This window comes from Anolis carolinensis, chromosome 1, assembly GCF_035594765.1.
Source record: "Anolis carolinensis isolate JA03-04 chromosome 1, rAnoCar3.1.pri, whole genome shotgun sequence".
Taxonomy (NCBI): Eukaryota; Metazoa; Chordata; class Lepidosauria; order Squamata; family Dactyloidae; genus Anolis; species Anolis carolinensis.
The window spans coordinates 276,488,827-276,514,489 of record NC_085841.1 but is presented as its reverse complement, the minus strand read 5'-3'; the positions used below and the strand labels follow the sequence as shown (position 1 = coordinate 276,514,489).

The window sequence follows — 25,663 nt, the reverse complement described above, 5'->3', positions numbered from 1 at the left end:
GTGCTTTGAACTGGATTATCTTGACTCCACACTGCCCTATAATCCACTTCAGTGTGCATTTTATACAGCTGTGAAGAAGGGGCCTCATATAATCCAGTTCTAAGCAGATAATATAAGATTATCAATATACAGTAGACTCTCACTTATCCAACATAAACAGGCCGGCAGGATAAGTAAATATATTGGATAATAAGAAGGGATTCCTGAAAAGCCAATTAAACATCAAATTAGGTAATCATTATACAAATTAAGCACCAAAACATCATATTATACAACAAATTTGACAGAAAGGTAGTTCCAAGCGCAATAATGCTATGTAGTAATTACAGTAGAGTCTCACTTATCCAACACTCGCTTATCCAACGTTCTGGATTATCCAACGCATTTTTGTTGTCAATGTTTTCAATATATCGTGATATTTTGGTGCTAAATTCATAAATACAGTAATTACTACATAGCATTACTGCGTATTGAACTACTTTTTCTGCCAAATTTGTTGTCTAACATGATGTTTTGGTGTTTCATTTGTAAAATCATAACCTAATTTGATATTTAATAGGCTTTTCCTTAACGCCTCCTTATTATCCAACATATTCGCTTATCCAACATTCTGCCAGCCCGCTTATGTTGGATAAGTGAGACTCTACTGTACTGTATTTACAAATTTACCAGTAAAATATCACAATGAATTTAAAACACTGACTACAAAAACATTGATTATGAAAAGGCAGACTGCATTGGATAATCCAGAACATTGTATAAGCCAATGTTGGATAAGTGAGATTCTACTTTGATATGAAATAATTTCTGGGATAGAATAATGCAGAACAATATAATCTCTAAAACCAGGACAGTAAATAAAGAAATAAAGAAAGTAAATAAAGCAAGGAAATTGGAAATTCCACAAAGGAAACAATCAGGGCCAGCTAACACCTCCCAAGAAAGGATTCTTCCAGAAAGGAAGCTGAGAAGGCAGTGAAGCACTGTGTATTACCAAAGTCATTATTATTACTATCATTATTATTATTATTATTATTATTATTATTATTGTGTTGCGGTCAACCGTGAAAATGAATACAATCTGGCTCCAAGTATTAAAAAACACTAAAATCAGAATATATAAAAATTAATGTGGTATAATAAAACAGAACAATACAATCTCTAAAATCAGAACACTAAATAAAGAACAACACTCTGAAAATAGGGGAATTCCACACAGAAAACAATCAGGGCCAGCTAACACCTCCCAACAAAGGATTCCTATCATCAAAGTCTGGCCAATCCTCTGTTTTCTCAGGGCCACAGACAGTAGAAGCACATAAAATATTGCAAACAACACCACTCTAAAAACAAGGTAATTCCAGACAGGAAACAATCAGGGCCAGCTAACACCTCCCAACAAAAAAATCACTCAGAGAGGAAACAGCCAGGCTTTAAATCTGCAAGGCCATTACATCCTAATCATTTTTCCCAATTGCAGCATTCATACTTGCCTCCAACAGACTAAAAAACCAAAACAATCAGAAATATTGTATATTCACAACCTTTAGGAAATAATATCCCCTGATGGCACAGCATGTTAAAGCGCTGAGCTGCTGAACTTCTGGACCGAAAGGCCGCAGGTTTGAATTGGGGGAGCGGAGAGAGCCCCCACTGTTAGCCCCAGCTTCTGCCAACCCAGAAGTTCAAAAACATGTAAATGTGAGTGCATCAATAGGTACTGCTCCGGTGGGAAGGTAACGCCGCTCCATGCAATAATCCCACATGACCTTGGAGGAGTCTACAGACTACGCTGGCTCTTCGGCTTAGAAATGGAGATGAGCACCAACCCCCAGAGTCAGACATGACTGGACTTAACGTCAGGGGAAAACCTTGACCCTTTACCTTAACTACCAGCAATACCTCAATACTTTATTTCCCATACCACCATTCTTCACCACAGCAACGCGTGGCCGGGCACAGCTAGTAGTTACCTATAAAGCTTTATACAGCTTATTTTTTAAAGACCATGTTCTCCATTTGAGGGAGGCCTTTCTCTTTGTCCCACCACAATCACATTTAAGGCTGGTAAGTCATGAAAAAAGTTTTCTCGATGGTTATGTCCAGGCTATGGAACTCTTCCAAAGGAAGCTTGTTTGGCCCCTTCCCTGCCTTCTCTTCACCATTAGGCAAATACCTTTTTATTTAAGCAGGCCATCAGATTTCAACTACTTGCTGTAGTGCAATGGGTATGCTGGTTTTTAATGTATAGGAGTTTAAATGTGCTTTTTACTATTCTAAAATAATGTGTTAGAGGAGTGAATATAATGCTTTTTATATCTCACATTTCCATAAATTGTTTTAACATATGGAGTGCCATATAGGAGAAATGTAGGTTTAAAAACCTAATACAAGAATCCAGCTCTGGAATGATCTGTAATCCAAGTACAAGAGAAAGTTTGACTTTCGGTATTTTCATTTAGCTCTGTAATTTCTGTGCCTTCTATCGTGTATTTGCAAAATACAGCTTGAGCTCCTCATCTGGCTCCACAGCATGCATCCATAACCTCACCCTTCCATCTCTGGACAAGCTTGTGGAACCAGCACATCTTGGCTGGCTTGGTCTTGTGAACAGTGATTTATGTGGCTGAGTTCAGGGATAATACATCAGTGGAATTTTTCAAACAGATAAAATACTATCTTCTATGCAAGATGAGGGTGAAACTGGAGATGTATGAAAATATCTTCCTCTTGTTATAATTTTGGTGAGCATCTAATGGGCAACAAAGACGGAGGAGGAGGAGGAGGAGGAGGAGGAGGAGGAGGGACTAATGGCATAGTACATATTTTCCCCATGTGATCACAAGGTAGCTTACAAGAGTTAAAGTACAGCAAAAAGTAGACATAATGGTCTATACTGGTCACTGACTTTAAATAAAAATTTAATTTGATACACATGATGGAAAATTCAAAACATGATTAAATGATCCATACAATTAAAACTGTTAAAGGCATGACCATTCAAAAGAAAAACAGTAAATATAAGCAACAATTTAGAAAGACCTTCCTGCCCTGAACAGTTAGTCTTCAAAAGACTTGCTGAACCAAAAACATGCACAAAAACAAAAACAAAACAAGTTTTGGAAGGATAACAAGAAGGGTGCCAATCTGACATTTCTAGGAAGGGCACCCCAAGCCCTGTGGTTTGAGACTTTCCTCTTTCTACCCCATAATTGTCTGAATTTTCTTTTAAATTGAGAAGTTTAATGGAGCAGAATACTGATTCTCCTAACTCACATTGTTTTATTCGTTTTTATTTTCTGCATTTCTATAACTATAAATGATATATTCGCAGGTTGTTTTAATATTCAAAAAAGGTGTTTTGAATTAAATGACATTTTGTGCAATGTTTCCACTGATGCTCAATAACACAGAGAGACTTCTGTTTTTAAACAAAGGTTTCCTTCAGTGATGCATCATGAAAAGTTCTGATGCCGTTTGTAACAGTAGAAGAAAATGTAAACCAGACTTTAAAGCCATTCCATATTAGAACCATGGTGTGTGTGTGTGTGTGGGAGGGGGGGGGGGGTTGCAGGGATTATAGCAGTGTAAGTCATGGGTTTTTGCATCAAATATTATAAAGTATAAAATTGGGATGTTTGAAGCTGCTCTTGCAGCCCTTTCATTTCTCTTATTTCAACTGTGGTTCACATTTTTAAAAGATGCAGTGTACACATAACCCCCATGCTATTGTATAAAATGACAGAAAAATGTAAAATATGTTACAGTTGTTCTTTTATTGCTGGATGGGGAGGAATGCTTTGAGCAATGTTCTATATCCTGGACCAAAGTAACTTGGCTGTCTACCAACCTTTTTTTGACTACGGACCACTATCCAACATTAGGACCAAAAGGGTTATGAATCAGTTTTTTGGTCAACCTTGGTTTGGTTATTTGGGTTGCTGATTCAGAAAATTGCATTGGATAAGGCACATCAGCTCTAGTTTCTGATACAGAACATATGCCATCCAGTAGTCGCCATAAAATAAAGAGGAAGGAGGTTTGCAGACCAGATTTTTGTTCACGCAGCCCACAGGTTAAGAACCACTGATCTAATTAAACAGTTGCAAGTGCATAAAAAACTTGCATCACTTATTTTAAAAATAGTTTGGGAATTGTAAATGGATTCCCAAGCTACTTAAACTTGCATGTATATGACGCTTAGTCAACTTTGACCTGTAATTAGTACAGAAACCTTTCGGTAAGATATCTTCAGGATTTTCTGAATGTAACATTTGGTGATGGAGCGGGGGAGATACCATTTGTCTAACCCTGTTAGATACCAAAAGTCTGAGACAGGAGAAAACATTAAAAAAAAAAAAAAGAGAACATTATTAATCAGAACCTTGTTGGTGATAGGCTGGTGTGACACACACACTATTCTAATGTAAGTACTTTTGGGGGTATTGTGTGGGAAGATATGTAGTACTTTCTTGTATAATGCTTTACCCTGACTGCTCAATAGTAACCTGACAATGTCCAGCTGCAAGCCCATACCCCTAAGTATGTAAGCACATACTTAGCCAATATCTTTGATTAGGTGAGTTGTACCTTTGTTCTTGAAAATATACCAGTGCCTTGCAGAACATCAAAATAATCTTCTGGTGATGCAAAGCAGGTCAGTAACATCATATATAGTCATTGGGCATTATTATAAAGTCACCTGAATTTCATTTCTTCATTTCTTCCAATGATAATTCAGAAATGAATGGTGTTACTGTAATAGAATGATTTCCTGAAATGTAGAGTTTTGTCAAGTCTAACTAATTAAATTCCTCATTATGCAACATACTGTGCTCTTTGTCAGTAGGTTATCATTTCTGCATGATTGAATATGAAGGAGAACTTTCTAGTATTGCAGTTATATTCTTCTGGATATAACACTACTATCTATATAATTACAGCAGGATAAATGGTATCTTATGCCCTTTTCTGGCTCAGTCAGCAATTCTTACCGTCTGCAAAAGCACTTGGAACGTATTTTAGCTAAAATGTGCCTGATGAGGTTCTTTGTAATATTTCTAAGACATTAATCCTTCAGTGTGCTGACTTCTAACTTTTTGAAATGTTTGAAATTGAATCTTCCCTGAAGCCTTAGGCATGAGACAGATGTCAGTTCCAAATGCACAATAAATTGCAGTACGGGGCTAGCCAAACATTTCTTCAAGAGAATGCAATTCACTATTAGTGTAATTAGTGCTGCACAACAGATTTTTTTGTTTTTTAACTGCATTTCTGCACAGTACAATAGTTGAAATGCTCTGGCTGGTTCCCAAGATAAAGATGAAATTCATAAAATGCAAAATGTAATAAAACATAGATTTTTTAAAAAATAGTTGAAAAAGTATGATGCACAACAAAAAGCAACAATAGTGTAAGGATCTGTTTAAAAGGACCAACACACAATTGAAACACTTTTTTAAAAAACAGAAAGATTGAAAAGGTTTTCAACTGGTGCTGAAAAGTCCTTTTTGTGGGACTTTTCAGCACAAACATGTCTTCTGGGGAGGGATTGTTTACAGATGAGGAGGTGAAGGAGCACCACCTCAAAAGTGCTTCCTTTCTAGCAGCCACTCACCCACCTTTCCACCCTTTGGATAGAGAATATCCACAAAGGACCATGAAGATGATCTGAGCACTTCTGTTGCAAAAAGGAACCTTGCTAAAAAGGTTATTTAGTCTCATCCCTAAAGACATTCACTTCCAAAAGCAAGTTGTATTTTTAGCAGGTGAAGAGAAAGTTGAAAACAAGCCTGAGAATGCAGAGCTGGATTTGATCCTAGAAAATCAGAGTTAAGAGGAGGAAACTGCCCCCTCTCCCCCCCTCCCCCCCTTCTCTTTCTCTTCCTCTCCTCACAGCATCACCTCGGTGACCTTCTGTACTACAAGCTGTTTTGTGTTTCCATCCTTACTTTGTGTGTCTCATATTTGGCCGATACTGAAACTGAACTCATTCATCTGTGCTGAATACCAGACTATGTAGATGTCAAGCAAAACCCTGCAATCACTGAGAGAGGTTTTAGGTCCATGGATATTCGAGTAGTGACAGATTAGGTTAGCTAGAGTTTAAGAAAATTAACAAAGTCATGATTTAAACTGAAGGTGGGAAATGTGTGGCCATCTAGGTGCTTTCTTTTTTCATTAGTTGAGTTTATATGTTCAAGGCTCCGCTCCTTTATCTTCTTATCACCCCTGTGAAGCAGGTCAAGGTGTGTGAGAGAGAGATTGGGCCAAGTGGTTTGGGGGATTTGGCATATGGACAGCCCACATCCCAACTCAGGGTATTTAGCAGCAGCTTCTATCATTTCTCATCCTTGACTGCAAGTTGTCCACCCTTGGATTAATTCACTCCTGTTAACCCCCCTCCCCAGGTCAGAATGGCTTGAGTTTCAAAAAACTGGGTAATCAAATCAATTCTATTTTACATGATGGATGCATTTTTAAACCTTAAATTGCAGGGAATGGAGGGCACAACAAAATTCCATGTCCTTCATAAATACAGTTGCAGTGAGTTAGCTACAGGATTCCTAAGAGCGAGAAAGCATAGCAAAGGGGTGGCTGCAGATGTGGAATGAATCACTACTATGTCCACAGATGGGACAAATGCCTCATTTAATTTCAATTTTATTTTTTGTTTATATCTTGTCTTTCTCCCAGAAGCACACAAGATAAACTAACATATGTATTCAATCAAATGCACTTACCAGATAGATAATACCATACTTAAAAAGCAATTGAATAAACAGTTACATTGAAACACTAATTTAAAACAGTTGAAAAGACAGTTGCAGTACCATAACGATGATAAAAATTAAATCAAAAGACCTGTGGCCAATTAACACTCAAAGGCCTGAATTGATGGGAACGTCTTTGCCTAATACAGTGGTTCTCAACCTGGGGTCCCCAGGTGTTTTTGGCCTTCAACTCCCAGCAATCCTAACAGCTGGTAAACTGTTAGGATATCTGGGAGTTGTAGGTCAGAAACATCCAGGGACCCCAGGTTGAGAACCACTGTATGAGGGGTCAACCTACCCTCTCATAAGAGAGAATGACGTATCCTGGAAGCAGCCATCAAGAAACATGGTCATTGCTGCTTTGAGGCAGCAAAAAAATGTTCCAAAATTTCCTTGTCCTTCATGAGAAAGAACTGACATCTGCCACAAGATGTCTCCCTCCTTCAGCCTCAGAGCAAAGGGACTAGTAACACCTTTTTATATACAACAGTTTTCCCCTAGAAAAAAGTGGTATTCCGTACTAGGTGTTCTTTTTTAAACAGAATATAATAATCTCTGTTGCCATAAACTGAAAATGATGAGGGCACACAAAAAGAAGTATAATAACAACAAACAGGAAAAGTCCACTACTCCAAATAAGTTCTTCATCCTTATCTCATCCACAGTGACTAGGATATGGATGAAAGAGGAAGTTATCTTGGTGTGCTCTCTAGTGGCTGTGGTCCATGGAGAGGAGTTTGCAGGAATTGGTTTTCAGCTTCCAAGCCATTACCCCTTTCTGATCTGTACTAAGATACTTTTCATGGCTGCCTTTGCAAGTGAGAGCCTTCTCTATAGAGCCCAGTCTAGGAAGACTTGTGAAATGCCAAAAGTCTCACATTAATAGTGCTCCTAACTCCAACATGAAGAAAAGCATACTTCCAAGGAAGAGTGACTTAAAAAGAAAACAAAGGATAGGGAGAAAGATCTTTAGCAACGAAGAGCAGGAAACAGCCAGTGATTCCTTAGGAAATGTGGAATGGTTTATAAAAACGGTTTTTAAATTTCACCTTTACTGATGTTGTTTTAATGTGTTTTATAGGATGGTTGTTATTACTTTTATAACTATTTGCTTTATACAATTTAAATTGTATTTTATTTAAATTGTAATACTTATTTACTATAGTACAAGGTATTGAATATTTGCCTTTTAATATCTGCGAGTCACCCTGAGTTCCCACAGGGAGATGGGGCAGGATATAAATAAAGTTTTGATTGATACATAGAAGTTAAGTTAGATGAGTGGAAAGCTAGCAACAGGAGGCTTATGACTAAACTGACAGTCCCACTTCTGTGCTAAAGCGATTACTGGAAAGACTGACAGCATGAAACTTGGCTATAGAATGAGAGCATATGGAATACAGCTAAAACAGTGGCGGCCTCAAAATCACTTGGGAACCAAACTGATATTGCTCATACTAGCAGACCCAGAAAAACCACAGAAACGCAAGCATGCCTCAATAATAGTAACTGTCTATATCTCCAAGGACAAGAAATAAAGTTGCAAAGAGTATGCTGCAGGCCCACACACAGCATGAGACCTTATTGGCATAGGGTTTCCCCCCACTGAAGAAATGGGGAAAATGTGCTATAACCTCTCATTTTGCCCATTTTTCCTCGATAAGCTTGCAGTTCTCTATGGAAAAAACTGTTATACACTTAATAAAATCAAGATATGTATGTTTGCTTAAAACACAGGAAAAGATAAATCAGGAATTTAAAAATATAGGATGGTTCCAATATATTCAGATAAAAGATCATTTAAATAAAGACAAGAAAATAGGATTTGAAGACAAAGAGACCTTTTGGGACAAAATAATGCAATCAGAATCCAAAATTATAACTAAAATTTATAAAAAAAACTGTTAGAGTGGGCAACGGAACAGGATTTCATTAAAGAATGCATGGTCAAATGGGCAAAAAACACAGGGAAGCCAATTAGAATAAAAGAATGGGAGAAATGCTGGAATCAAAGATTAAAATATACATATTCATCAGATCTTAAAGAAAATTGGATTAAAACTTTCCATAGATGGTACTTAACCCCACAAAAACTCTCCAAAATTTACAAAAAAACCTCCAACAAATGTTGGAAATGCGGGGAGCATGAAGGCACATATTATCACTGCTGGTGGACCTGTGGGAGAGCCAAAGAGTTCTGGAAAGAAATACATCAAAGAATACAAAAGATTTTATCAATTAAGATCAGCCTAGACCCGAAGTTCTTCTTATTAGGGATGCTGGACGTAAAAGAAAGGAACAAAGAAAATTTATTTAATTATTTAACAATGGCCACGAGAATAACCTACGCAAAAGAATGGAGGACGAAAAACAGACCGGATATAAATAGCTGGTTTAATAAAATCCTGGAAATTATGAAGATGGATAAATTAACGTATCTATTATCAAACACTCAGGGTAAACCAAAAAAACAGACAGATTGGGAACCGATAAAAAATTATTTAAAAAATGAAAAATGTAAAGTTATAATTTAATAAATGTGTTGTAATCTTTAATAATACAAAGAATTTTTAGATGAGTATGAGGGGCAACAATACTGTCTCAGAATAAAGGATGAAGAAAAGACGCAGAACCAGGATAGGAGATAGAATGGTATTAGTAGTACCAAAGAAACAATATAAGGAACACCATATAATAGATGGAAGTCGATTTTAACAGATGTGTGTTTTGGTTATGTAAGTTATTGTATTTTTGTCTATTTTTCTCTTGTTTTTTTTTTCTTTCTTCTACCTTTCTTGTGAGATTGGCCAATGCGGTTTTCTGGGGGAATGTATTCACTTTGTTTTTTGTTTTTTGTTTTTTTTGTTTGGTTTGTTTTCTTTTGTTAAACCTTTGTCTTGTCATTGTGAACCACATTATTATAAATGCTTGCAAAAAGAAAAAGATATGTATGTTTGCTGTCTTGGGTGTAGCCACTCACTTGGTAGAATGGCATTTCTAATCAGTATTGTTACTATAAAACTTTCTAAAACTCAGTATCACTAATTAAAATATTGGTTCCCTAAAATGTGAGATAATTTTGAATGTAATGTTCATTTGCAAGTTCATATTGAGAGCCCTTATTTGGGGAAGAATATTGCCACACACAATTCATAGGTAATGGATATAGCTTTGCTTTTTCTTTCTATTTTTAACTTCTGTTTGGAGGCAAACTGGGTTTTCTTTATTACATTAGTTACCAAATAGTTTTGTTAAGGAAATCAAGCTATAACTTTCTATCAGTAGAGTACATATTTGGCATAACCACCTGTTTGTAATTTCTAAATGGCATTGGATATTTATGCCCCATTGAAAACCTTTCCTTTCTTGGCAAATGCACAAAGGAGTACAATCTAATAGTTCTGGGTTGGTGTTCTGCCTTCTTCTGCAGTGGGGAATTTTGTACATGCAGCAGGGCTTTACATTTGACAGACAACTACCTGGAGTAGGAAAATACAAGCTGATTGCATAATCTTTACCACACCATCCTCAACACACCTGATCTTACCAGATCTCAGATGCTAAACCAGGTTTTGGATAAGATGCCACCAGAAAATATCAGAGCTCTCCAGATGGATTAGGAAGGAATGATGCCTGAAACACTATAGAGAGCCATTGTCAGTCTGGTTTAACAGTATCAGGCTAGTACTGTATATAATAAGGCAGTTTTCTAAAATCCTTCTTAAACTGAGGCTCCCAACCACAAATGGGGTCCCCTTAACTCAATATTGGGGTTGCAAAAAATTTGGCAAAAGTAAAAGGTTTCTGAATGCCACCCGTTTACACAGATCTGTTATCAACAACAAGCAGTGTTTACAGTGGACTCTGCAGAAAATGCTAAGCTGTACTCCATACAAAGGAGATTAAGGAGACTTTTAAAAATCAGACAAAATGCAGAATATAAATTGGTTTTAGATTATCACTGCTTGCTTACCTTTTCCTATTCTATTGTTCTTTTAACTTTCTGATGCCACCCTGATATTGCCTTTGCTGATAAGAAAGCTTAGTAAAAAGAGAAAGAAAGTAAAAATTGTTCCAAGGAAACCTGAATTTAGTTGTATGGAAAGGTTTCATAACAATCATATATTTTATTCTTCTTCTTCTAGGAATGCATTATTGATGAAGACTGTGTAAATGGAAAATACTGTGAATTCTCAGGTTTAGAATACAAGTGTCGTGATTGCAAAATTGAGCACAAAGTGAGTTTTTCATTCTTCCAAAAGGTTCTCGCATGTTGTTGATGAGGTGGGCTGAAATTAGTTAGTGGATTAGACACTGTATTTCATTTCTTGCATGATGCTTGGAGAATACTAGAAGCATTTTTCCATTTTCAGGGTCCATATGCAATTAATCTTATGTATCATTCCATAAACTTCAAGGAGAATGGGATACTAATGTTTCCTTTATTCCCCTTCAATATTTGATTTATTAAATGAACCTCTGGCCTGTGACATTAGAGGGATTAATACCCACTGGCATGAATCCAAACTTTTTTTATATAACTACATGATACTTTATATTTCCTAGATAGAGTCTTTGATCTTTCAAATTTATTCTGGATTTCTGTGAAGTCATTAAATCTAACTGGAACAAGACCAGGGTTCTTACTAAGGTATATTTTCCCAATAATTTGATAATTGGCCATTCTAATTGGTCTCATAGTATTAAATGCTTTCTTCTCCTTCTTAGACAGATACTACACAAAATCTTGTACGTACATAACATTTACGATCTTAAAAACATTACAAGATGTCCTTGTTGCAAGAGGCTAACAAGGACACCTTCGAGAATTCTGAGCAGCTTATTTCTCTAGTGATTAAACAGGTTTGCTTAATGCAGCTCTGTAAAGGTTCCTTACTGTAATCATAATTTGTCTTCAACTGGCTTCTCATGATTGTCTTGATGATTTATCACTGTCCACTGAGGTTTAATCTTTAGTTATTGATATGTATATTTATTTTCCTCCCTTTTCCCCAAGCGTTGTTCACGAGATGTGGAGTGTTGTGGTCACCAACTCTGTGTCTGGGGAGAATGCATGAAAACTGCCTCCAGAGGAGAAAATGGAACCATTTGTGAAAACCAGCATGACTGCAATCCTGGAATGTGTTGTGCATTTTCAAAAGGTTGGTCACATTATCATACTTTCTGTTGTTATTATTCCTTTCTATGCATGAGAGGCTCCCCCTAAGTCACTACATCAAAGTATCAGCTCCTATTTTAACTGTGTCAGCTAAGTTGTGTAAATATTACTAATTAATATTAAAGTGGCCACTGAATATACATGAGATTGCACATGAGATAAAATGAGAAAGCATTGTCCTCAACATCCAGGCATCAGATTGTCAAAAAAAGAGTATATTTTACCTCTTGGTATTTCTTTTAAAATTTCATCTGTGAAAACCAGTTTTTGTAAACAGAAACTACTTTGCACTTGGAAGACTGTCAACATAGGAAGTTGTGCTACTTGAAATGCTATGACATGTCTCACCATGTCTTGTGTCCAGAGGGCAGCTCAGTGTTGAAGAGAATTAAATTGTTTCAGACATTCCTTTAAATGAAAAAAAAGCCAGTGAAAGTTATTTCCTATACAAACTATTGAAATATGATGGGTTGGAGTTAGGAGCTCCCACTGTCTCTTACTCTCTTAGCCTTTTGTAAAATGGGAATAAAACTATTATTGTGAAAAGAAATACCTGACACAGAATAGTTGATGACTATGTCCCTCATAGTTTTCTGTAAATCCTCATAGACATCTTACTTCCTCCTCCTCCAGGAAATACTGCAGGAATGTTGAACTTGTAGAATGGTGAACCTCCAGCAATCTTCTCCTGTTGCTGTCCTGCTTAAATTTTGGGTGCCTCCCAGTTTGGTGATTCCTTGAAGGGAAGGTAGCATCAAAATCCAAAGCAAAATGAAGGACACTGGGAAGTGCACATGAGACAAATTACATTTGTGTTCAGATTTCTGGTATGAGTTTGAACCTATGTGCTGCTAGTGATATATTCTATTTTTGCAGCCAAAGTGAATATTGGGATCTTATTAAAAGTTGTAGTTAGATCTTAGTTTAGAAAAGGACAGCCATTAGCTTAAAAATAGTTTTAAGTTAAAGCAGTGGTTCTCAACCTGTGGATCCCCATGTGTTTTGGCTTACAACTTCCAGAAATCCCATCCAGTTTATAAGCTGTTAGTATTTCTGGGAGTGGAAGGCCAAAACATCTGGGGACCCACAGGTTGAGAACCACTGGCTTAAAGAGTTAAAGTATTATATGTCTAAATGTCATCCCCATGTATCCTACCTTTTAAATGCACAAGATCAAAAGGATAATTGGGCTCATTCATGTTTGCCCGCAGATCTTCTGTTCCCTGTGTGCACTCCACTAGCTGGAGAGAGAGAGCCTTGCTATGACCCTTCAAACATGCTTCTTAACCTTATTACATGGGAGCTAGAGCCGGCTGGAGCCCTTGATCGTTGTCCGTGTTCCCATGGATTCATCTGTCAGATTCAGAGGTAAAACTTAGGAATAAGCATCACAAGTCTAAATTGTCTTACCAGATCTTAGTGATCCTTTGACATTGTGCAATTTTAGCACTATGATTCAATTTTAACTGGCATGATAGCATCCAATGGAAACCTGGGATTTGTAGTTCGATGAGTCTCAGTCTGACTGAGAATTCTAAATATTGCTTCCTAAACCATGTAGTCAATAGGATGCTGTCATAGCAGTTAAAGGTGGCGATCATGGTACTACAACTGTGCCTCAAGACTTCTATATGACCAAGGGCTAATTTCACCACAGTTGCTACAGCTTCTCTTTTCCTCTTGAACTCTTAATTCCTTCTGAATACAAGATGATCTTGCTTCTTTTAATTTACTTCTATTATAATTGTTTCTTTTTTACATTTGAATACCTCTTCATTTCCTTTGATAGATGTTTGGACAGACATATGATATTAGTGGGGACAACAAATCCTAAAAAGAGCTGAACTTGTGGTAGAGGCTGTGAGCATTAAAGTCAGAAAGCTTTAATGGGGGAGATGAGATTTATTTTGCTTTGATACATGAGCTAGGGAAATATGGAAGAAAATCCTTAAATAACCCTACTGTTAAGGTCAGTGTAAAATGAGTTGACAAGGAAATCACAACTTCCTTTTGACCTATAACAAAGTAAAAATATTATATAATGCATACACCCCCTTTCTCCTAGTTCAGGACTCAAATCCACCTACAAGCAATTAAAATGCAGCTTAAAAACTATTAGTACTAAAATTTGGAAACAAACAACTTTATTTTAGAAGTTTAAAAAAATAATAAAACTTTACAAGCACAGCACATGCTATTAAAAGCTTTATCTGTCATATAAATCAAGAGGCAAAGTCAACAAAGGCAAAACCCCATAGTTACATGTTACAAAAACCCATGTTACAATAATCCAGCCAGGATGTAATTAAAGCAAGTGTCACCAAAACCAGATCTGACAAACTCAGGAACAGGCACAGTTGGTGCACTAGCGTTAGCCGTACAAACACAGTCCTGGTCACTCCTAAAGCCTGAGTCTAGAAATATGTCTAAGTAGTGAACCTGAGATTTTAGGGGAATTTATCCAGCCCAAGCCATATTTCCTGATTCCCTGTCTAACTTGCCAGTGCATTCATTGGTCTATCACTAAAACAGCTTCTTTGGCATAAGGTGGAAAACAGAGAGAGCTGGCTGTCATCAGTATACTTGTGACATTGAATGCCAAAATGTTGGAAAACTTCTCCTAAGGGTTTCATGTAGTATTCCTTCTCTACTTGTGTGGTGACTCCTCCAGTACTTATAACTATAACTTAATGAGAGATATGTCACTTTTTGGTGTTCTAACTTCACTTAAATTTAGAGGTGGGCTGTGCTCTCATCAGTTAACATGAGGTCTTATACCTAAGATGCGTCTTTGTAGCTAGCTATGCCTGTCCAGCTGATTTTTTAAAAATCTGAGTTCGCAAGACTAATTGAAGTGTGTGCTTTCCCCTACAGTCTTAGCAGCGATTCTCTTTGTGAACGATCCTTTAACAAGACCCAAAGTGAGGATGAGAAGCCTTTGGTAGAAGATGGAATATCACTTCTGGATTTTATAACTGAAGACATTCCTGGTGACTATGAAGCAAGACTAATCAAAGAAGTGCAGGGAGGTTTGGAGGAAGAGGCAACTGACTCAAAGGAATTGGATATAGCTAGTGACCTTTTTGGAGATGAAATGTAAATTAATGAAGTAAATTAATTTGGCGTTCACACAGCTTTCTCAGCCAAGATGGTTTATTGTTTTAGATCTTCAAACAAGCCACACATACCACCCCTTTTCTGTGTTGGATAGAAGTGCAATAATTGAGAATATATTTTACATAGTTATTGTCCTCTGTCCTCCATGATCAGATGTTTCTTTTTCTTACAAATCCAAATTATGCATCAAAACATCAAACATTTGCTTTGGTTTTTTAACAGAAAAAGACTGGAATTATGTATCAGTTTAAGCTTAACTAATTACTGAACTAAGTAACATGTGTCTCAGCACACCAAAACTTGATAGAGACATCATTCAACTATTCTCAGATTGTCTGCAGAATGGCTCTTCTTTTCCCCATCCAGCTGATGCCTGGAAAGTAAGTCGGGCGATCAAGCTAAGATTGTGGCAATATGTTAACATTTTTGACAAAATAGTGATCAATCTCTGTCGTAACTCCCCGCCTCCAGCCTAGTTAATGGACATCAACTGCATGGAGAGAAATAGGTCCATCCCCCTAACAATCAGAACATGGTGGCATTTTTCTTTTAGTCATTTTTTGGGGGGTGAGCCAGGACAATTTACCTTCAGTAGTTAAATGCAAGGTGATGCAGAATTCTCACCAAATTCTTGAGCACTAAGCTTGCTAATTAAGACATTAAGTTTATTTAAGATTATTAGTTGTGTTTTGAGCTCAACATTTTCTGTATATATTGATTGTTCTTTAAAAAAAATCTCTGAGAAAGAATTTTGATTTTCTGTTTATGACTGGACATGTTTTTCTAATTACGTATTCTTTTCCCTTAAAATATAATCTGTGGACTTGCAATAAATACCCTAGTTGTGTTGTTGTTTTTAATGGCATCTATAGAATTTAAGGCATTCAGGTGAGCTCGAGATTGACTTGTGAGTTTCTTCCCTTAGAGAAATGCAGGTAGTGTGATGGTGTTTAATTAGTAGGAGAAAAAGAAACATCTTGCTGATCTTTAACTCCAAGATCCTTCGGTGACAATTTTAGTACTAAAAGAATGATGGTGGCAATCATTCCTCAAAATCAGTAATTCTCAGTCCCTTGTATCTTAACCTTCTACCGATGAAAATCCAACCCCTTCAGCATAACAATCCTAGACACTATTGTCATAGGAAAAAAGGGCCATTGTTTCCATCAATTGATATTTACTATGTTCACGGATTTTCTATTTTCATGACAAGTTTTAGTGATAAAAGCTAAGAGCCTACATCATGCTGGTGGAGCAAACTTGTGCCTCTAGTCCCGGCCTGCACAACCTGTGGCCCTCCAGCTATTTTGACCTCCAACTCCCAGAATTCCTGGTCATTGGACAAGCTGACTAAGGCTTCTAGGGGTTAGAGGCCAAAACACCTGGATAGCTGCAGGTTGTGTTGGCCTGTTCTAGTCAGTGACTCGAGAGACTGAGCTGTGTCTGGCAGCCTCCTAGCTGTTTTTCCACTGGTAACAATTGTTATTTAATACTTGTAAGATACATGAGCTATGTAGATACTAGGATACATGTACCGCTAGTAGATAGCTACTGGTCTGGATACCTCATGAGCAACTGATTTATATAGATCAATTGGACCCATGTAGACCCTATTTCATTTTCTGCTAAGAATTTAACAAGCCATAAATATAAATCAGAGCTACACACTTCGCAACATTGACCTACCATTATGGCTCCTATTAGGCAGTGATAAAAATGCTCAAATGTTGTATGTGATAATTCCCAGTAGTTCCCACCCTTGTCTAGGATTCCGGGGACTTGTGCTTCTGCATCTTATTTCATTAAAAAAAGAGATTTCAAGCAATGTTAGATCCTATAGTGGGGAATATGTGGAAGTGTGAATGTTAAAGCTTTACACCCACCATATGCAAAACCAGGTCCTATAGCTAAAATTTTAAATGTACAGTAGAGTCTCACTTATCCAAGCCTCTGGATTATCCAAGCCTCTGGATTATCCAAGCCATTTTTGTAGTCAATGTTTTCAATATATCGTGATATTTTGGTACTAAATTCGTAAGTACAGTAATTACAACATAACATTACTGCGTATTGAACTACTTTTTCTGTCAAATTTGTTGTATAACATGATGTTTGGTGCTTAATTTGTAAAATCATAACCTAATTTGATGTTTAATAGGCGTTTCCTTCATCTCTCCTTATTATCCAAGATATTCGCTTATCCAAGCTTCTGCCGGCCCGTTTAGCTTGGATAAGTGAGACTCTACTGTATTTCCACTAAGGAAGTGGAAGAAATTCCACAGAAAAGTACCTATTTAATCCAAGGTCAAGGAAATATGGATGAAATTCTGTGGACCACAGCCTGGAGTTGTGTGTGCTTCAGATCAGTGTATGTTGATTGAGAATAGGTATGTGGCAGGTGAAAACTGGCATAGATTAGTTGATAAATATGCCAAGGAGACACGGCTTTTCTATGATCTAATTTTCTGTTCTACATAGAGTTGGAGAGTCCCAAATCTGCTCACCTTTGGGAACAGCACAGGATACTTGAATTTATAATACTCTGTAGAAATGCAGAGTAACCAGTGAAAAATTGCTGGAATTTAGGCGCAATGGAAATTATATTGGAAAATTTATTCTTGTGTCTGTCATACACATAGTTATCTTGGCCAGAGCATAGGTTGAATGCATCGGAAAGCAAGCCTATTCATATTTTCTAAAGCTACTGACATTCCTTTCTACTTCTGATACTTTCAAAATGTTATTGCCTTGCTGTTGTCTGTAAGAAAGGCTGGGTCATTATCCTATCCTATCCAATTTGTCGTCGATCCACTCCTTTGGGCTTCATGCAAATCTACCATTTGCCAAAATATACGATCCTATGCTTTTCCATTTCTGGCTGGATAGCCTAACCATTGATTTGTCCCATCAAGTATGAGGTCTACCCAATATTGTTTTTTACTACTTGGGTAGGAGGAAAACAGCAGATTTTGCCCTCCTGTAACCAAACATGGTGCTGATTTCCTTTAAATAAGAATTGTTCTTTTACATTTGCCTGGATTCTTAAAATCAATAAAGATAAGGAACGAGATTGAATCTGTAAAATTTGAAGTGGTTCTCCTTGGCACCCTTGTATCCTTTTAAAAAGATGATAAAAATCAACTCCCCCCCCCCAAAAAACCCCCCCCTACAAATCTGAATTTTACATTTGTCAACAAGTGTCTGCATGACTTTTATGATTATAGCTTTCTGCCAGCCACTAAATCTACGAAGATTGTTAAAAACTGCCCTGAAAACACCAGTCAGTAATTCTGGTACATATCTGCGTGATTTGAAGCATTACATCACTTTGTATGTATGTTAAGATAATTGTCATTTTTAGGAGCACAGTAACTGACAGGCCCTACTATATTAAATAAAATCTCACCCATTGGTCTTGTAATCTTAGCTGTAACAATACAGCCATATATAATGCTATCCACAGTTCATGAGGCAGAACTTGTACACACATTTCAGGAATCTGCAGTTTGGACCAAAAGTTTGAAAAACCAGTGGGTAAACATTTTAACTTGGACAACAGCCTCTCTGATTTGTCTTTGTATCATCTCTTTGAAGGACTGAGAAAAGTTTTGGATCCATAGACCCAAGATCTAAGCACGGCATGGTCTCAACATAGAGTATCCTCTAGGTTGAGATCATACAGCCATGTGAATAAAATAAGGTATTTTAACAACACTGTTCTAAACTGTCACTTTGGATACCCTTGCTTTTATTTTGAACAAGTTGAAGCCAGAATGTTTTACTAGGTGAGATATCAATGGTTTGTTAATCACTCTTGTGTAAATATATATTTTAAGTGATTAACTGTGCATCTTTCTGAGATCCAGACCAAACTTGCTAGAAGTATTGTGTTTGAAATCACCTATATATGCACACAGGCACAACATGATCACTGGAAAAATAATTTCTACTAAAAGTTGTCTTTTTGTGAAATACAATTATTTTCAGTGTTAAAAAAGAAATCCAGAGGTATGGTTAAAATAACAACAGAATGAACAAATGTTTTATTGGCATGTTCATTGTTGTAAACAGCATCTGGCATGGAAAAAGTTTACCAAAACCTTTAACTGATTGATATAAATTAGATGGTATTTTCAAAACAAAAAACAAAAATGAGATGGAACACTCTACAGAATTATTTGTAATTGATCTTATAATGTAGCAAAGCAAAATCTTACTTGTCTAAGCTTTGCAATGAAATCATGTTTACTGCATGAGTCTGTACCACATTTAGAACTACTGGAGGGTTTACTGGGAGGTGTTCAAAGGTGTCCAACTTAAAAAAAAACTACATATAAAATTATGAACCAACTCCAGGAAAAACAATGCATGACTTGAAATGGTACCCAAAAATGCAAACTTGCGAGAGTCTGAAGACAAAAATGTACAAAAATAAGTAGCTGACCCAAACAAAAACAAAATTCCAAAAAACTCATTAACAAGGAGAAATTACAAATCTAAGTACCCAGCATTGTCAAACATAAAATGAATACAAATTTAAATAGGCAGCTATACTTTTAAATGTACACAGTGAATATTGATATGTGAAAACAAACAACATAGTAATCCGATGAATTGTAGTTCTGCTAACTCAAAAGGGCAGAGTTGTATTTACACACTGAATGGAACAGGGAAGTTACCTGCACCCATAATCTAAATAGAATTCAGTTAAAACACTTCTGCAAAATGAAATGCCATCTGCTGGTATGATAACTTTTTGCTAAAAAATACTTCTTATTCTTTAGATGTCCTTTTTTATGGAAGGAAAATCCAATGAGAGTCTGCTAAAAATTGTAACTTTTCAGGGGTTGCATTCTGCCAATTTCCTCACCTTTTCAATCCACTCTCATGCTTTTTAAAAAACCACTGTCACATTTACTTCGGAAATCTTCCATGAGGTAATGTGTGTATCAGTGAAACAAACAAAAGAATTCATTCATGGCCTTTGCACAGCTTTTATTATCAAGCTATGAATATCCTGTTTGAGGCTAGCCTTACTAGCTACTGCTATGTGCACAGTCCTCGTTTTTGCATACTACCCTCCCCACCACATTTTTGTATTTCTCTTATTTGCACATCCCTTTTCGCTTTACAGTACATCGACTATAGTGCACAACATGATTCCGAGTCAAACAGTGACCTGACTGGGCACTGAGCTGGATTGGGCTGCAGTTTTGCCAATCAGTGCTGGTGTCTTCACTTTACACCGAATGTCCTGCCGTAATGGCACTACACAGTAGTAGTGTACCTCTCTCACACTTAAGAAAAATACTTTCCAAGAGAAAATGCTGAAATAAATATCAGTCTTGAGTCAAATCTTTATTTGGCGCTCCGTCCAGATATATTTTTAGTGCTTTTTCTTTACGAGGGGAGTAGGTAACACGGTGTCCAGTTTTCTGAAGTCGGCTGCTTTCTTTTTTCATTAACTCATTTCTTTGTTCTTCTGTCAGTTCCACCACTTCCTCAGTTTTATCCCTAGCAAGCAAACAGAACAGAACAGAATTTAAGTTATAAAATAGTACCACCCACCATTTATCCTGTATCACAGAAAGGCTTCAATATTTTTTCGTACGTAGTAATGAGAACTGAGTTTTATATAACTCTGGATACATTATCGTGGCAGAGCTGGATAACATGTATAGACTGCTTTCCAAGAGGTTACCTTGGAAGTAGCAGCTTCAACGATAAATCCAGAAACAAGCTGGCACTATAGAGTTTGCAGTATAGGAACAGGCATAAGCAAGGTACACAACATTTTCATGAGTACAATTATAGTTTTTGAGCTAGTGCAATAGGGAAAATCAAGGCTATTGGATCAACGGTCTACTAATAGTGGCCCTGCTTCATTAGTTTCCCTTAAGACCTTTTTAGCTACAAATCCAACAATGTGACACACATATTCTAAGATACTTTGCTAGCCCTAAGATATTAACATAATTAAAATAGCATCAGGAACAAAATTAGGCTTCTTGTAAACGGGGTTAGCAAGTCCACTTGGAACATCAAGCTTAAGCAGAGTGGCTCATTCTTGACGGCCCTAATTATCACTGACATTTGTTTTTCATATTAAAAGTGCGCTGTGTAAATTTTAACAACCACAAAAAAGATATACCTATAAAATATCACTGCTCCATCATCACAAATATAGAGAGGCCATACATTCAGTGTAGAAACCTTAGGATTCCAGTCCAAATCCTGATGGATCTCTAGAACAGAGATCTCACAAGGAAATGTTCCTCTGCCCTGAAAAGAACAGAATGTATATTAACAAATAAGTATATCTATATCTTTGTACACACGCAAACACACACTGTGGCCCAATCCTACTATTCAGTTCAAATACAAGCAAGGTGAGACCATCACTGACAGTGCTCACTTTGCTTCCACTTACTCTCCCGTTTCCTCTAAACACACAATTCACTTGACCATCCATTACTGTATTGTTCAGAAACCAAATTTTTAACCAGTCATAGATTTAACACTGTGATTTCGATCCAGACATACCCATCCATGAACAGAAGCGCTCTTTCTGTCCAATTGATGGATTCCGATATATCAGAGGACCCCAGCGAAGGAAGGAGGAAATTTTAATGAATACTCCTATATCTCCATTAGAAGCTTTGACAGTTAAACAAGCCTTCAGAATAGTAAAGAACCCTCCCTCCCTCCCACTTTCAGGGAGTGTTTTGTGAGTGGAAATTCACTCTCTCAGCAGTCAGTACATTAAAAAAATTAAAACCTCACCTTTGCGAACTCAATGTTTTCTAAAGAGATTCCACTAATTTCACTCAGCTGTTAAAAAAAATCAGAGAGTCAACTTATCTGATGTAGATAAATGCAGTTTCATATTAACAAACTAGAAGAAACCAAACATACAGTAGAAAGATAAAAAGAACAAGGCCAGCAAAGAATATGCCATCCTACAAGAGAATATATTACAAGACGAGGCATATGCCCATTCATGTGGCCAATGAAATTAACCCACCAAATCATGCCTTCTTCCATTTTCCACCCCTTACCTTGTGTCATTTAGATTTCATACTTGAAAGCTGACACTAAGACCTGATTTCTGGAAACTGCTCTGGGAACAGTTTTTGGTTGAAAATTGAGATGCTTTTTAAAAAAATGTAAATGTTATTATTATTTTTAAAAAAACCATTTACAGTACCTTTAAATAATTTTCAAGAGAATAGCTCACCATTAGAATTTGTCTTGTCAGGATTAAGTGTCACAAAGGAACAGGACAGATAAGGTGGTAAACATAATTTTAATTACCTTTTCTTTCAATTCATCAACACTACTACTCTCCAAAACTACTTCCTGAAAAAGATCCAACTTCATCTCTGATGGCCTCCATCTTCTTGACAGAACAGCAAGCTGTGACATAGATTTCATCTTTTCTGCCCCTACAAAAATTGTAGAGGTACTATAAACACCAGCAGAATGTATACTCATCAGCTCAATGGTAACCCTCAAATATAATTAATTTTAAATTAAATTTTCAATTAGAACCTCTGGCTTAAAAGTAAATCTGTCATAACTAATCTGGTGATCTAAGCTATGTTCTTACAGACAGTTTATTGAAAGAAACATTAGTTCTTCTGAACTACGATTATATTTCAAATTGTCAGAAGTGCACATTGTCTCACTAAGGCTGTAATTTTAGGTACATTTAAATTGGGAGTAAACTTGGCTGAACCTGATATATGTATTCACCTTCCAATACATCCATCCATATCAACACCCATACTCATCTATCTACCTATCTATCTATCTAGCTAAAAGGTCAGGCTTAAAAAAAAAACTGTTTCACTTCAGATAAAATAGTTATCTAGTTCCTATACAAAAACTATAATTAATTCTAAACCTTTAACTGAGTAGTATTACCATCAAGTATTTCAAGGAAAACCTCCCAGTTACTTGAAATATTAATATCTTCTTCATAAACATGATAATCCAGAAACACAGTTCCTGGATTTTTCCACGTTTTCTTTCGTAACCGGAATCTACAGGAACAAATGTAGAAAATGTTAATACATATACACAAATAATAAATTTAGTCATCTTATCTACTCATTAATATTAATGTCTGATAATCAAGTCTCGAGTTCACCATAAAGGTCTAAGTGATGGACGTTCTTCTTACGTTCCTTACCTGTCAATAGTCAAATCTAGCCCACACTGTTCCCTGAGCTGAGGAAGTAATTCTTCTTTTGACTGCCGTACAGTCATTCCTTTAGCAAAAACAGAATCTAAAAGAAACTTGCAGGGCTGTGAAAACAAATTACAATTATTAGAAAAAAGATCAACTATTTTCGTCTTTCATACATTAGACCTAACTATCCAAAAAGACTACTTCCTTTGCTCATTTTCTTATGTGTCTTCATGCCTCAAAAATTACCCAATTCTGACCAACAGCAACAATATTGTGAAGCATGGGGATTAGGGGACACACAATATAATATCATGAAACAGGATAGTGTGATCAGCAGAAGTCTACTTCCATTGGTGAGCTGCCCATGAACCAGAATACTTAACGATCTTCAAATCTTGGTTTGATATCCTCACATGTAAAAGGTAAAGGTAAAGGTTTCCCCTGACGTTAAGTCCAGTCATGTCTGACTCTGGGGGTTGGTGCTCATCTCAATTTCTAAGCCGAAGAGCCGGCGTTGTCCATAGACACCTCCAAGGTCATGTGACTGCATGGAGAGCCGTTACATGTAGGTAACAATCTTATTATAATTGGGTTTAACCCTGTTTTTTTTAACTTCCTTACATTTTCTAAAAAAATAGTAATCTGAAGGACAACTGACAGAGAGAAAATGCATTATATTATAATTTCTGAGCTGATGGCAAGAATTTATTCTACTGAAGTTGTGCTATTTGCAGCCACTACTAGCATTTGCTCTTGAACAGATTAATTCCTTTATTTCTATTTTAAACAGTTATTTCCCACCATTATTAATTTCTCTTGGGAATGCTCCCAGTTAATTAAGAGCCAATATATCCTCCAACAAGTAAACTGCAAAAGGCCTATGTTAAGCAAATGTATCTGTGGACTTTCAAACCTTACTTACCTCAGGATCATTTACCAACAGCTGATAAACTTTGACTCTGTATTCTCCCTTCTTCAGTGCTCTCCCAAGTCTAATTGTTATCTTGCGGGAGGAAAATAATAAAGAATTAGAGGGAATTTCACAGTTGACACAGAATCTAATCAGAATCTCAACCACAGAAACCATATATTTTTGTATCCAAAGGTATGGGAAATGGCTAAACTGGAAAATTAAATAACTATTACTGAGAAACAAACAATGATTTCATGGATGTGGTAGAACATATAATTCCAAGAACTCTAGACACATTAATTCCTTTACAAGTTTCAGTCTAACTGAGTATTTCAGTCAGCTGAGTATTAAACTTCTATGAAGTATAACAATAGGATCCAGAAAAGGTAAGATTCTACTTGTGTGACCAGATGTCTCTTGGCTCCTCACAACAATTACATTGCGTGAAAAACCTTCTCTATATGCTAAACCAGTTACTGAAGGTTAAAGGGATGGGTGCCATCCCAAGAATGTATTCTGCTGCCCTGGAAGGCATTTGCGGTAGTGGTGCGGCGAATGTCAACCTCCAAGGTCTTCTGGAGGACTAATGAAGCCCCCTAGTCTTCCACAGTTGCCCATTCTGGGTAAAAGGAAACTCTGGAATGCTTTCTGAGGTCGTAACAGTCACTGGTGCAGTTGCTGTCACCCGTTTTTGGTCTAAAACTATTTAGCTGCTTGTGATTCCTTTATTCTATAAGTTTTAAACTTATTTTATGCAATGCTTTTGACATGAAATAAAATGTGGTACCAGCCACTGCAGCCCAACTATGAGGTTGAAGGTTGTCTTTGAAAGCAAAAGTTGCATTTTCAATCACACAAATACATCTTTGCCACCCTAAATACTGCATGTAACAAAAGAAGTCTGGCCATTTTTTTGGCCAATGCTTTCTATAAAAGATTGGTTTGTATAATTCATCTACCTCTCTTTGAAATCAGCATGGCCAAGCAAAACATGTCACAATTTTGTAATGTTACATTTGTAAGACATAGTTTTAATATAGATACTGAGTCCCTATATTAAAAATCAATCTCATTTGCAAGATTTGGATAAACCCTTATATTCTGAGTCGTAGAACACACTTTTCAATACTCAACAGCAGATTTGCTAACCTTGTTGTCATCTGAAAAGGAAGAAAGTGTTTCATTTAGTCGAACGCTTTCAAATTCTTGATTGCTGGCACAAACTCGAAACACCTTAAACTGGGAGGAAGAAACTCCAACAAATGGCTCCAGGTGTTGTTTGAAGGCAGAAAGTGTAATTCTTTTATCAACATGAATCAACAACCCTGAGTGGGGGAAGGGGGGGGGGAAGAAACACCAACATTTATAGTAGTCACCTGTGTTAAGTAAGTATCCTTTATAAGCAGTCCAAAGTTACCAAAATGAAATGTGGATATAACTGCATTAATACCAATTAAATGGGCAATTATTTTATATCTTCCTCTGGC

General features: G+C 36.7%; 2 protein-coding genes across 6 annotated transcripts in view; one reads left to right on the top strand and one right to left on the bottom strand.

Annotated features, from left to right (window-relative positions):
- dkk3 (dickkopf WNT signaling pathway inhibitor 3) overlaps positions 1 to 15,903 on the top strand; it is a 39,440-nt gene extending 23,537 nt beyond the window's left edge. For both annotated transcript variants that reach the window (XM_003224184.4, XM_008115938.3), the window contains exons 5-8: positions 10,919 to 11,011; positions 11,791 to 11,935; positions 13,164 to 13,320; positions 14,827 to 15,903. In XM_003224184.4, the coding sequence (XP_003224232.1) occupies positions 10,919 to 11,011; positions 11,791 to 11,935; positions 13,164 to 13,320; positions 14,827 to 15,052 (621 nt within the window). In that variant the 3' untranslated portion in view covers positions 15,053 to 15,903. The remainder of the gene's footprint in view (positions 1 to 10,918; positions 11,012 to 11,790; positions 11,936 to 13,163; positions 13,321 to 14,826) is intronic.
- A 3,180-nt stretch (positions 15,904 to 19,083) lies between these two features.
- usp47 (ubiquitin specific peptidase 47) overlaps positions 19,084 to 25,663 on the bottom strand; it is a 66,959-nt gene continuing 60,379 nt past the window's right edge. For all 4 annotated transcript variants that reach the window (XM_062967700.1, XM_008115935.3, XM_008115936.3 and 1 more), the window contains 8 exons: positions 25,326 to 25,501; positions 24,186 to 24,266; positions 23,264 to 23,379; positions 22,996 to 23,114; positions 22,384 to 22,514; positions 21,853 to 21,900; positions 21,221 to 21,351; positions 19,084 to 20,583 (listed from right to left, as the gene is read on the bottom strand). In XM_062967700.1, coding sequence (XP_062823770.1) covers positions 20,409 to 20,583; positions 21,221 to 21,351; positions 21,853 to 21,900; positions 22,384 to 22,514; positions 22,996 to 23,114; positions 23,264 to 23,379; positions 24,186 to 24,266; positions 25,326 to 25,501 — 977 coding nt within the window. In that variant the 3' untranslated portion in view covers positions 19,084 to 20,408. The remainder of the gene's footprint in view (positions 20,584 to 21,220; positions 21,352 to 21,852; positions 21,901 to 22,383; positions 22,515 to 22,995; positions 23,115 to 23,263; positions 23,380 to 24,185; positions 24,267 to 25,325; positions 25,502 to 25,663) is intronic.